At 49.2% G+C, this 13,192-nt stretch overlaps 1 protein-coding gene across 2 annotated transcripts in view; it reads left to right on the forward strand.

Annotated features, from left to right (window-relative positions):
- Positions 1-466: 466 nt before the first annotated feature.
- ADGRA3 (adhesion G protein-coupled receptor A3) overlaps positions 467-13,192 on the forward strand; it is a 115,740-nt gene continuing 103,014 nt past the window's right edge. For both annotated transcript variants that reach the window (XM_079775202.1, XM_079775203.1), the window contains exon 1: positions 467-981. In XM_079775202.1, coding sequence (XP_079631328.1) covers positions 740-981 — 242 coding nt within the window. In that variant the 5' untranslated portion in view covers positions 467-739. The remainder of the gene's footprint in view (positions 982-13,192) is intronic.

A 13,192-nucleotide genomic window follows, 5' to 3' on the forward strand; every position in this document is an offset into this window, starting at 1 on the left:
AGGTGGGAAGGCGATTCCTTTGGAGATAGTTGGTTTGGGACACTTTTCCTGGCCTCTCACTTCTCCCAGGAAATTGAGCCCCGCCCCGCGCCCTCACTCCGGCCAGGCCCCGGCTCCTTGGGCTCTCATGGGCGGCCCCCAGGGGCGCACAGGGCGGCTTTGTCTGGAGGGCGGCGATGGAGGAGGGAAGCGTGTGAAGGTGGCCCCCCCGGGCTGGAGTTTGGATTAGAACTTTCTCCCGCCTTCTCCACCAGTTACCGTGCTCCCGCGGGGCCCCCACAACTCCTGCCCCGAGGCCGAGGTGGGGTCGGGCCCCAGGGCGGGTGGGCGGGGCGGGGCCGGGCCGGGAGCGCGCGCTCCTTCCCGGAGCCGCGGGCGGCGGGCGGCGCGGGGAGAGGCGGAGACGCGGGGAGGCGGCGGCGGCGGAGGAGGCGGGCGGGGAGGGGCCGCCACGGGCAGCGGCCGGGGTTGGCGGCGGCGGCGGCAACGTTGGAGGAAGCGGCGCTCCCGCCGGGCTGTCGAGCGGCGCTGGGACCCGCGCTGCCGTGACCCCGCGGCTCCCGGAGGCCGATCGCGGCCGCAGCGGACAAAGGAGCATGCCGGCGCCGAGGAGGGCCCGTCCTCCGGCCGCCACGAGGCTCCGGGCGCCGCCGGGCCCGCGCCGCGTCCCCGCCATCCCGGGCGCCGGGCCCCGCTAGGCCAGCGCTCCCCGCTCGGTCCCCAGGCCCCGGCCCGCAGCATGGAGCCGCCCGGGCGCCGGCGGGGCCGCCCTCCGCCGCCGCTGCTGCTGCCGATCGCGCTGCTGGCGCTGCTGGGAGGCGGCCGCGGCGCCGCGGCGCTGCCCCCGGGCTGCAAGCACGACGGGCGGCCGCGAGTGGCCGGCAGGGCGGCGGGGGCCGCCGAGGGCAAGGTGGTGTGCAGCAGCCTGGAGCTCGCGCAGGTCCTGCCCCCGGACACGCTGCCCAACCGCACGGTCACCCTGTGAGTAGCCCCGGCTCCCCGGCCTCGCCCTCGCGGGCTTTCGGGTCGCGGCGCCGCCGCCGCCGCTCTCCGCGCAACTTTGGAGCGGGGACCCGCCGGCACCGCGCGCCTTTGTGTGAATGAAGCTGCAGCGAGGGTGCTGCGGGGCGGAGGGCTCGGCTGGGGCGCCTGTCGCGGGAAGGCTGGAGCCTGTGCCTCGGAGCCGGCTTCTGGCTCCGCTAGTTTGCAAAGTAAAAGTTTTCAGGTTCCCCGGCGCGCCCCGCGCGGTCGGGGCGCAGCGGTCCTGTCGTGGTGCCACGTGAGGATGCGAGTAAACACGCAGTTGGCAGAGTTGCCGCTCATTCATCCTGTGCTCCGGCTTCCAGAAAACCGCGCTGGATTCCAAGAGCCAGAGCTCGCTCCGTGCACCGGTTACACTCAGATGCTAGCTTTCAGCATAACAAAACATCAAACAACACCAAACCCAGGACGCCTCTGCGTGTGATCCCTCAACCCCCAGACGGTTGCCTTGCCTTTAGCTGTCTTCGTTTCATTAGAGTGAAAGAGCACCTTTTACAGCGGAGTTGTTAGTGAGGGCTAGGAACATATTTGAAATGAAGTCTTGCCCTGGCCAGCCCCGGTTTTTTTTTGTGTGTGTGAGAGCTCAGATTTAAAAGCCGAGAACTTTGGGTTTGAACACTGTGGGTTTGTTAGCCTTCCAACTCGAGGGATTGGTTTTCGGATTGAGTTGCCACCTGGAAGGAAACGTTTTTGGTCTCCTGACTAAGTCAGTGTGTGCTGAGATGCACGGCCCAGTTGTGCAAGCGTGGTTCTGCGGATTCCAGTGGAACAGTCCTCTTGATTGTATTTTCCGAACCGTGCATTGGTTTGGGAAAGCTTTCAAGCGTTCCCAGGGGATCTTTGATTGGAGGGAAATAGGAGTTTTCTCAGCTCTGTGTCCCCCTATATGGTTTCAGATGGTCTTTTGAAAACAAAACAAAACAAAACAAAACACAAAACCAAAGCTGCCACTATAAAAACATGAAGGCCAGGGGAGCAGCATGACCCATGAAAAACTTAAAATATGGTTTTTAATGTAGCCCAAATTCAGTAGAATAGGTAAGATAAGTATAAATTGCATCACAAACACCTTTGGTCTTCATTTCTGTTTGGATTAGGAAAGGTTTAACAATGATAAGTGTGTGTGTGTGTGTGTGTTTATGGAGGCATAAAAGTGGGTAAAATAGTTTTTGTTTTGTTTGACTCCTTTACCAACACTTGACCATTTGGTAGTGGCAGCAGCTGTATTTATTTCTTAGCCCGATTCTTTGAAATGGAAATTTTTCGGGGTATGGGGCCTTAATTACAGTCTCTAGCCAACTGGAGAAAACCCCAGTCATCCTACATTTGGGTTGTGGATCAGTGTTACTTAAGCTGATTTGAGTTTAAGTCGAGTTTTCCTGAAATGTCAGTAGTTCCAGCTGGAACGATTCGCTATTTGTGAATTGTTGATTTTGCTTTGCAGAAAGAAAAAAAGAAAAGATAATGTAGAAAATCACTTTGCAGCATAGTATCAGTTCAGCTGTTTCACTGAATTTCTTAAGAGCTGTTGAAAATATAAGTACCTTTCAAATGTCATTTTAATAAAAATTTTATTTTTTACACCTGAAAGTTCTTTAGATGAAATTGAAATTCATACAGTTTTTTAGTGAATGGCAAGGACTTGTAATTTATTTAAGGATCAAATAAAGCGGGTGTTCTGGATGAAGTTGGTTCAAGGTGTTCTGGAGCTGGTTGAAGGTCTTCAGGGACAGTTCCTTCATTTCCACTAGACTAGGGAATCCATCAGAGTACCTGTGGATAACTCACTTGCCCAGGTGCTCACAGTGAATGAACATTGAGGGGTGGGGGTGTTTATGTCCCAGGTGCTCCTCCTGCAGCTCCCAGGCTTATTGTCTTCCCCCTTTGCCTTCATGTTCCTTCTTAGTGAAGTACACTTCTTGTTGAGTGGTTCCTGGGGCAGCAGGCATCATGATGAGGTTTGGACTAGGTGTTAGTTTCCCAGTTGGGCGGTGGTAAATTACCCCGAACTCCTAGCTTAAAATAAATTTCTTCTCATGGTTCTGGAGGCCCGAAGTCGGAAATCAAGGTGTCAGCAGGGCCATGTGAGGATTCCAAAACCCCTGTGAGGATCCTTGCTTCTTCCAGCTTCAGACCCTCCTTGGATTTGGGCAAATCCACCCCAGTCTCCGCCTCTGTCCCCAGGTGGCCTTCTTCCCTCTCTGTCTCAAATACGATCCTTTCTCTTATAAGGCCGCCAGTTACTGAATTCAGGGTCCACCCTAAGACCAGGATGATCTCATCTCAAGATTCGGAACGTAGTTACATCTGCAAAGACTCTGTTTCCAAATGAGGTCACTTTCGAAGGTACCAGAAGTTAGGACTTTTTGGTGTACACTGTACAAGTCAGCGCAGAATATAAATATCAACATAGTCTTTCTTCACCAGGAACTTGGGGAGGTATTTGAGGAGAAAGACACATGAAGAAGTCTCAGAACATATGGTAAATGCTCTACTATTGGGGTGCACATGTAGCAAAAGAAATCCAGGGCAGGGCAGGGCAGCCAAGGCCTCCTTGTGGGATGGGATGGAGGATCTGACAATCCTGATCCAATCTGAGGAAGATGAGAAAGATAATTGTAGGGGAACTGGTGTGGGGAGGAAATGAGGGCATGGGAGGTTGGGGACCCCAGCATGCCCACCTGCTGGGAGAGAGCAGTGTGGCTTGTGATGCTATGGATGCTGTGCCCTTGATGTTGCTGGAATGTCAGTGGCAAGTGTCCACTGCCCACTGGTCAGAGGGGAGGCCAGAGGGGCCAGTGAGAGACCAGGTCGGCTCTCTGGTTCCTGTTTTAATCTCTTAGTTGTGGCCAGCTGTTTTCAATGGAAAATGAATGGGAATTGAGAGGATGGCAAGGATGAGATAGAATTAATTTACGTGTTTTCATAATGAAAAAATACGACTATTTCCACAGAGTGGATGAACTGGACTTAAACGTAGCCCGAAGTGCAGTCTTTTCAACCGTCTTCGTGAACAGCACTCACTCCCAAAGCCACATTCACAGAGAGTTCTAGCAGGAATTCTTGGCATGACCACACTTGCTCTCTGTATCTCATGCAGCCTTTTGGATTAAAGGATTAAATTGCATTCATTATTTTTGCGCACACATGGAATGAAAACGTAACCACACTGCATTGAACGTTTTTGTTAGGAGTACTGTAACAATTTTTTAAATGTCCATGTTTTATGTGAAACGCTGCTCAGTTCTTTTCAGTCTTAAAAATTCTGAGGACTTCAGTGATAGAAAGTTGTACGCATTTAGTGCTTGCTTTTTAAATGTGAAGTTCTTCTTCAGGATGCTGCATGGTGATTGTAGACAAAGGATTTAACAGAAATTACTTATGATTTGTCAGGTAACTTAGGGACAAAGTCCAGGTTTTTGAACAGACTGAAATAGTGCATGAGTTTTGCTGTTGACTTTATAAAATGTTACGTTTGTTTTCTATAAAAAAAAAACTGGTCAGTGGACATCACTGGTGTGTCCTGCTGGGTGCCAGGTACACAAAAGGAATGCTTGGATTGTTTAGAAACGTAACCCCGGTGGGGAACAAGGGTTTGCACCGAAGAAGAAGGCATTTAGGGAACAATTACAGATGGTCTGTCATTAAGTAATAAATCCTGTTGTGCTGCCTGTTTCAGCGCATTAGGAATCCGAGAAGGGGAGAGACTGGGGCTGTGGAGGTGCTGGGAGAGCTTTTATTTTTGAAGTTAGGACTTGAGCATGGCCTGAGGGAAAGGAACTACGGGACTGAACTGTGGGGAGAGACATTCCCCACAGTGAGGGGTGGTGACTGGCCCTACTACAGTGGAAGGATGGTTTCCGGAACTGTTGGTCATACATGGCATTTAAAAGCTGGGTCTGGGAGGGTGACTTAGGGACGAGTGTGCAGCAGGGAGGAGGAGGTGGCCCCACAGAAGCGGTGGAGGTGGGGAGCAACCCGAAGAGAAGTTCAGGCTTGAAGAGAGGGGTGGGCGCCCCAGCTGAGAGATGCTGAGAGATCACGAACAGTAAGAACAAGGCGTTCACCACTAGGCTGACAGCCTGGAGCCCGGTGTCCTCCATGAGCCGGATCCACGGAGCAGAGGCCGTAGGAGGCAGTTGGTTGGCTTGAAGGGAGAACAGGGTGAGGATGGAGTTTGGTGTGAAGGGGGGTTTCTAAGGAAGGACTGTGTGTGGGAACACACCTGAGAGGTTGGCAGTAGTTCAGTGAGGGAGAAGTGGTTGATGGGAGGTGAGATGGCTGGGAGCTGGCACCCAGTGGAGGGTTTGGCTCTTGGTGGCCGCAGGGCCATGTCATCCCCACATGACAGGGAAGGTGGTAATCATGGGCATAAGGGCAGGGGGCGGGCAGGGGGAGGGCAGGTGTGGTGAAGAGGGAGCTCCTGCCTGCCCCATTGCTGTTACCTTCTTAGAGGCGCACAGGCTGGGTGAGGCAGGACTGAGTAAGCAGTTGGAAAGAGCAGGGAGGCTGGTCCTTTTGGCAAGTGGACAGTGAGCATCCTGGGATTGCAGAAGTGGCAACAGGGTGGTGTCATGTCCATTTTTGCCTGGTGATCAGATTCAGACGGAGGTGGCCACATGGGTATTTCTCTCCAGCTCCATGCAGCCTAGAGATGCGCATAGTTGGGACCAGCTGGGCTGCTGCTTTGTCAGGTGAGTGTCACAGGGGGAGAGAGGAGCAAGCTGAGTGTCCTGAATAGCCCGGCAGGCTTCTGGGGCCTGGATTCCCATGGTCAAGAGTGAGGTTTCTATCTTTGAATTCAGGGTCTCAAGGTCTTACAAATCTTGGTAGCCTTATTTCCAGACACTCAGCACAAACATCCTTTCCTGCACATCGACTGAGGCGCTGTTGTGTTCTAGGCACAGTGCTGAGTGCTAGGGGGTTGGAGGTAAGAAGCCATGATTCTTTCATCCAAGGATCAGGCTTATCCACAAGCTCTCTGCTTACCAGAATGTGCCTGCAATTGTCCCTGAGCAGAGTTTGTACTTGGTGTCTTGTGCACCTTGGCTGTGTCAGTCATTCTTGCCTGGAGTCCCCGATCCCGTAAATTCTGGGTCCTTCACAATCCACCTCAGCTGTCTCTCTTCCCCTCTCTGAACCCAGCAGGGCTTATTGTCTGTGCTCTTGTGTCACTTATGTGATGCTGACGTTACTCTCATAACACCCATTCCCGGGTAGGGAAGGGCCTTGAGGCCTGTCTTGGCAGGTGCCTGCAGTATGTATGGGAATGAAATTTATCTGTATTGATAAGAGTAAGGCTAACACAGGTACAGCTGTGTGGTGGAAGATCAGGACGAGTAGAGGGATAAAGAGGGATGCAGATTCAAATTTCTACCCCATTATGGCAAATGAGAACATTTATTTAGTTAGTTTAGGTCAGCATTTCATAGCTGTGGGATCTCTAATTCAAGAACAAGTATATCACCTCTATTTACAGTTACATATCACCTACATGATCTTACGTGTGTGGTGAGCACACACGTACAATAGTATGTGGGCAAGTTGCTCAGAAATACTGTAGCATTTGGTGGATGAACGCAAGTCCCAAGTTTTTCCAATGTGATGAGAGAGTTTTGCATAGCCCCATCTTGGACTCCTGTTGCTTCTTGCATGCTTACAGTCCTCCAACATTGGGAATGTATGCAGGAAGTTGGTGGGTTTGGCAATAACCCAGAAATCAAAATGCCAGCAACCAATGAATGTAGGAACGTTTGTAAATTGTTGCCCCAATCAAGTTACAGCTTCTATTCCCAGGAGTCTATAAAGATGCTTTTAAAAAGCAAAACAAGAAAGCAAACAACAAAAGTAAAAAGCTCTTCAAAGTAACTCAGAAAATGACACAGGGTTAAGTATTTTATTAGTAGAAGGTGACTCCCCCCTCCCCCACCCCATTCAACTAGGTCTCTAAAGTCAGTAGTTTTCCATGTTGACTGTCTTCCTATGGAGGAATCTTAAAACCCAGTGAACATAACTAGTTCATTGTTGTGTCAACATTTTTCTCAAAACAGATAAAAATGAGGATACAGAGTTCTTTAAATTTTAGTACCTTATCAACTTGACTTTTGCAAAGATTAGGAAGCTATAGATGTAAAACTGTTCAATGAATTTTTCATTGTTGCCTGACTCTATATTAAAACTTAATATTTTAACGCATTATGTGTGGTTTAGCTTGCATTTATGTTCTAGTGCAGGCAATTTTCGTCTGAAGAGAGAGTTTTACTTGATTTTAGAGAGAGGGGAAGGGAGAGATAAAGAGAGGGAGGGAGAGAGAGAGAAACCTTGATCGGCTGCCTCCCACATGTGTTCCAACTGGGGATCGAACCCGCAACCTCTTGGTGTACAGGACAACACACCAACCAACTGACCCACCCGGCCAGGGCTGTCTTCCTCTTCAAGCCCAGGTTAGAATGTGTGCCTTCCTCCTACAGCAGGGGCTGTCCAAAGGCCATAATTTACTTCCGATATTTACTCTTCTCTAGTGGTATGCTTGATCATTTGCATTGGAGATTTTTAAGCTGCTTGCTTTTGCATTCATTCCACAAATAGTCATGCGTCACCTACTCAGCCTGCTGTAGACACAGGTGAGCTTATGTGACTTCTCATCTCTGGGCGGGGAGGGTGCTCATTAGACGAGTTTTATCCGAGTCTTGCATGCTAAGGATCTCTTTCTGGAACGTTGCCTTTTGCCTTCTAGCTATACAATATCTGTCGGGCGTCTCTCCAGTTAGGCTTGAATATCCAGCTCTGTTTGATGAGGTTTAACTGCGTCTTCCTCCACAGAGTCCTCTGCTAAGACAGCAGGAGGTAGGCGAGGGACTGGTGGGTATTTAGAAATTATTAAAGACACTGGATTTCTTAGGGCAGTGGTCGGCAAACTCATTAGTCAACAGAGCCAAATATCAACAGTACAACGATTGACATTTCTTTTGAGAGCCACATTTTTTAAACTTTAACTTCTTCTAACGCCACTTCTTCAAAATAGACTCTCCCAGGCCGTGGTATTTTGTGGAAGAGCCACACTCAAGGGGCCAAAGAGCCTCATGTGGCTGGAAAGCCGCAGTTTGCCGACCACTGTCTTAGGGGAAATTCTCAAGACTGGTTTAGGACCAACCTCGCTAAAGGGGCTGATAGACCTTTTAGTTCAGTGACCATCATTGCTTTCCCCTCCTGTTCATGGGCCAGGCACACACCGACTGGGTGAAAAAAGTGAAGGGATTAAGCAACAAACAAGCAACTCCTAGACACAGACAACAGTATGGTGATTCCTGAGGGAAAGAGGGGTGGGTGGAAAAAGAAGAGGGGATAATGGTGATGGGAGGAGACTTGACTTTGGGTGGGGAACACACAATCAATGTATAGATGATGCTTTACAGAATTGTACCCTATATAATTTTATTGACCATTGTCACCCCCATAAACTTAAAACAAAACGAAACAAACCAACCTTTCCCCAGCCTTGTATGTCTCAGACTTTCTGTAGCACATAGTCACTTCCAATACTTAGGGCAGTTCTTGCCAAGACGTTTCATGCCGACAATAATGGCGTTTGTGTGGAGGATGCACCGGGGCCAGTCCCACTGCCCCAGGCCCTGCATCCCAGCTCCAGGGGTCAGGGGAGCAGTTCTCTCCACTTTCCTGTAACCTGGGTGGTGACTTTGCCGGGGAGGTTTACAGCCTTGAATCATCACCTGGGAGCATTAAGAGTTCAGACGCCAGGACCATGGACCTCAGGCTCTGATTTTACTGTTTAAGGATGGGGCCTGGATGTTGGTGTTTTTCAGAGCTCTGCAGGTGATACCCAGGTCACCTGGGTTGAGAAGCTTTTGTTTAGTAGCCCAGCGACCTGAAGGGTTAACCATGGTCACCAGGGGTCATGAGCTGCCACAGAAGAAGGGAGAAAGAGCAGAGGAACAAATTGAGGGCAGCTGCCTCTCATGGGACAGAGGGACCTGTTCGGAGTGCAGCCGAGAAGGATCCGAGTCCAGAGACATTTTTAGGACAGAGAGCTGAGAGCGTTCGCATCGGGCCTTCAGAGGAGACAAGAAAATGACTCTTTGTATAGTGGGGAGTGAGGTGCTGAAGCTGGATGTAATACCAGCTCACAGGGTTAAGGACAGCTAGAGTTTAAAGATGTGTTGTGGTGCTGAGTGAATTAGCTGGTAGGGTGAGCCAGCAGCAGCATTTGTCCAAACCAGCATCTGAGGGCCTGATAACTTGGGGAGCAGGCAACTAAACACATGGCCCCACCCACCCTACGTATAGCTTGCCTCTCTTATTTTGATTTAAAATAGAGATGCATTTCTGGGGCAAAAAAATCATCCTATATAATAAAAGGGTAATATGACCCTAACGGTGGAATGACCAGAACGACTGCTCAATCAGTCACTATGAGGCGCACTGACCACCTCTCGGTCCCTTTCCATGGCCTGCAGGCTCTGATCGCCCAATGGTGAATGGGGAACAGGGGGTGGGTGGCGGCGGGGGTGGGGCCAGCTGCGGGCAGCTGGGGAAGATGGCCCTGATCGCAGGCCAGGCCTAGGGACCATACCCGTGCATGAATTTCATGCGCCAGGCCTCTAGTTAATACAAAATAATGAAACAGTATAGAGAAACTATGAGAGGCCCAGTTTTCCAAGGATGGACTTGATCTGGGAGGTTTTCTTTTCTTTTTAGTCTTAAAGAGTTTTATAAGTAAAAAGAGCTTATTTTAATTTGCATTCTGACTGTAAGTATGAGATGAATGTATTTTGATGTGCCTGCAAGAAGGTCATCTCTATTTGGCAACCTTCTCTGTAAACTTTGTTTCTAATAGCTCCCCTCCCCCCAGATGACACTTGGAGATGTTTAGAGACAAGTCATTATCGGATAGGGTCTTTCTTTCATTGTTTTATTGCTGCTTTGGTGGGACTAAGGAGGCGGGACTGTGGGCATCCTTGTCATATTCTTGACTTTAAGATTGACAGGCATGTTGGGCGGACCACACAAGGCTTTCCTCTGTCGGGGCACATCACTGTGTTGCTAGGCTGTGAGCCTGAATCAGCTCGTGTACCAGGCATTTGCTAATTGCTTTCAGCTCTTTATCAATTCAGATGACTGACATTCATGGTTCTTAGCTTAAATAAAACCAAAAACAGCCATCTTTTGCCCCTTTTTTCTTTCTCCCATATTCCCTTCTTAAGTTCAAATTATATAATACTAGTGACCCAGTGCACGGATTCATGCACATTGAAAGGAAATTAATTAGAAGGTGGGCCAGTGGGGCGGGACTGGGTGAGATGGGCTGGACACACCCTGGAGCCAAACTCCCTCTGGCAGGTGGGGTCCCTTGGCCTGGCCTGCAGGAATCAGGCCAGAACAGGCTCTGTGACATCCCCCGAGGGTTCCCAGAGTGCGAGAGGACACTCTGCAAAGTTGTTGGCGTACAGGGTGTGGAATGCAAACGCAAGTGTGCAGTTAACCAGATTCGGGACTGACAGTGCCCCAGCAACAATATAACCCATGGCTGAAGGTGGAATCGCGTGGCCCTGCGGGGAATCAGCCTCCCTCCTCTCTGGTTTCGGGGTGCATCACCCGAGAACCACCGCTGCCATGTCAGCTCAGCAGCTCCTGCGTTGAGTGTCTGCCCCTGGTGGTCAGTGTGCATCCTAGCGACTGGTCAGACGGTAGGACACTTAGCATATTAGCCTTTTATATATATAGATTTGAATAGTTGCTTGTATTTGAAATCTTTTGTTCCCGAGTAATCGCTATGGGAGGGAGAGGGGCAGGTCAGTGGAATTACAATTATATATTCCATACAAAGAAGGCTGAATTGTCCATCACCTGCACAATCTGTGTTTTAGAATTGTCATTAATCCTTTTAGCACGTTGGTAGTTAGACTTCGTAAGTGCTGCTACCACCTATTCAAGAATTGTATTTGCAGGCTAAGGTGAGGAATACGCCAGATCTCTACGGGGGGCTTGGGGAGGAGAGGATCCCTGGGGTACTCTAAGCTCTCCAATGCCCCCCTCACCCTTCATCCCCCAAGTACAGGGCATAATGCATGGTATGTGAATTAAACTGTGGATTAAATTCACTCCCTATATGAAAACTTTTCTGAAATAGAAAACAAGGTTCATCTAGAATGTCAGTGCTGTTGAGGTCAGAGTCTTTGTTTTGCAACCATAGCACCTAGGATAATGACAGGCATCTCACAGGCTCTCCTTCCATAGCCTCACATTGTGACCAGACGGAAAGCAGGTGGTAAATTGTGTTGGATGATACTTTGGTCGAAACCCTTCTTAGAGTGGCCTTAGAGATGTAACAGTAATACAGACGTTTTCAATGCAATTGTTAAACTTGTCTTTCTTTAAGCCTGTTGGAATCTAATTAAATTGATTCATTTCCCATCAAGATAAGACCTAAAAGCATTCTTTGTTTTTTATTGTGCAATTCTTACCAACTCTTTTCTCACGAAAGAGGCCAAGAGACATTGACTGGTGGTGTGTGCATCTCCAGGACCGTGTTTTAGACGGATGTGCTTTCTGTTAGATTAATCTTCTTTTTAACCTGCCTTTTGTTTGTTGTTTGCTGTAAACAAAGTCAAGCATTTAAAACTCTCCCTTTATGGCCAAGACTCCAGTGCTGGGCTGACCCTTCATTCCTTGTGACCCCCCTCCTACCTCAGGTCCCCTTGTGTTACCACAGCTGTCGTACTGTTGGAAGTTATCTGCTTACAGTCCTCACTCTCACCAGATTGTGAACTCTTGGCATTTTTCTCTGTGTCCTCAGCCTAAACCACAGAAACACTCAGGAAGTCCTTGTTTAAAGAAGTCCCATTTCCCCCGCTTTATTATTATTCTTTTCCCCAAGTAGGACTGGGGGAAGAATCTTGCCTTATTCTTAACATGGGATGCCTCATGCATCTGTCTATCCTGGGTAAGCCGTGTGTCTTCAAAGCACAATGCTCAACCTTCAAGGTCCAGGCTTAAACTCCCACTCTCCGTTTGGTAGTGAAAAGTGTCAGTCTCTTACCCAGATGCATTTGTTTTTCCCCTCTTCTTGTTCCACTTTCCTCCTACGCTTTGAGAAATTACCACTTATCTTTTCTACATTGTAAACATTAACCCAAATTTGTGATGTTTCTCCTCGGCCTACATGGCCCTGTTTTTCCTCTATAAAATAAACTCCTCCCTTTAGAATTAAACTTCTTAGAAAGCAGTTTGAATCCATCAATTTCATTTTCTTACCTCTCATTTCACTTTTAGCTCTCTGCTGCCCAGTGTCTGCCTAGATTCAAGCATCTTCCATTCACCGCTACCTGTGTCTGCTTCTGGTCCTTTAGCTCCATGGTCACCACATCTGCTGTCACACTCACTAATTATTGAATTTCGGCCACTTTATGTTGTCTGGGCTCAGAAGCGCCTACGAGGAAGTGGCTGGCTCTCCCACAGCGTTTCCCTGCCAGGATGAACCTGGGGTGTGCAGTACCTCCCAGGGGTGGCCTGCCTTTTGAGGGAAGGCTCTTGGGAGTACATGTCACTCAGTCTGAGCCTAGAGAAATAGAGATTGTCTACTTGAGCTGATGGCCTGCTTAAAGAACCCTAGTTAGCCGATAGACTAGTGGTTGGCAAACTCATCAGAGAGTCAACAGAGCCAAATATCAACAGTACAACGATTGAAATTTCTTTTGAGAGCCAAAATTTTTAAACTTAAACTTCTTCTAACGCCACTTCTTCAAAATAGACTCGCCCAGGCCGTGGTATTTTGTGGAAGAGCCACACTCAAGGGGCCAAAGAGCCGCATGTGGCTCGTGAGCTGCAGTTTGCCGACCACTGGACTAGGACAGTGGTCGGCAAACTGCGGCTCGCGAGCCGCGGTTTGCCGCTCTGTTGACTAATGAGTTTGCCAACCACTGACGATTCCAATAATTACAGGCTGTTGTTGTTCCTTGTGATTAAGCTCCTAGGACTTGATTTCTCAGGGCTCCTTGTTGAGAAGAAGAAAAAAGAATTTGTGTCTTCTCTCAGGAATAAAGTTGGAAACCGAGTCTACCAGTTTACTCAGCTTACTAGAAGTTAGCAGGCACCAACTGGGACTATCCATGACTCTTAACATCCTGGTCAGACT

This window comes from Cnephaeus nilssonii, assembly GCF_951640355.1.
Source record: "Cnephaeus nilssonii genome assembly, chromosome: 1".
Taxonomy (NCBI): domain Eukaryota; kingdom Metazoa; phylum Chordata; class Mammalia; order Chiroptera; family Vespertilionidae; genus Cnephaeus; species Cnephaeus nilssonii.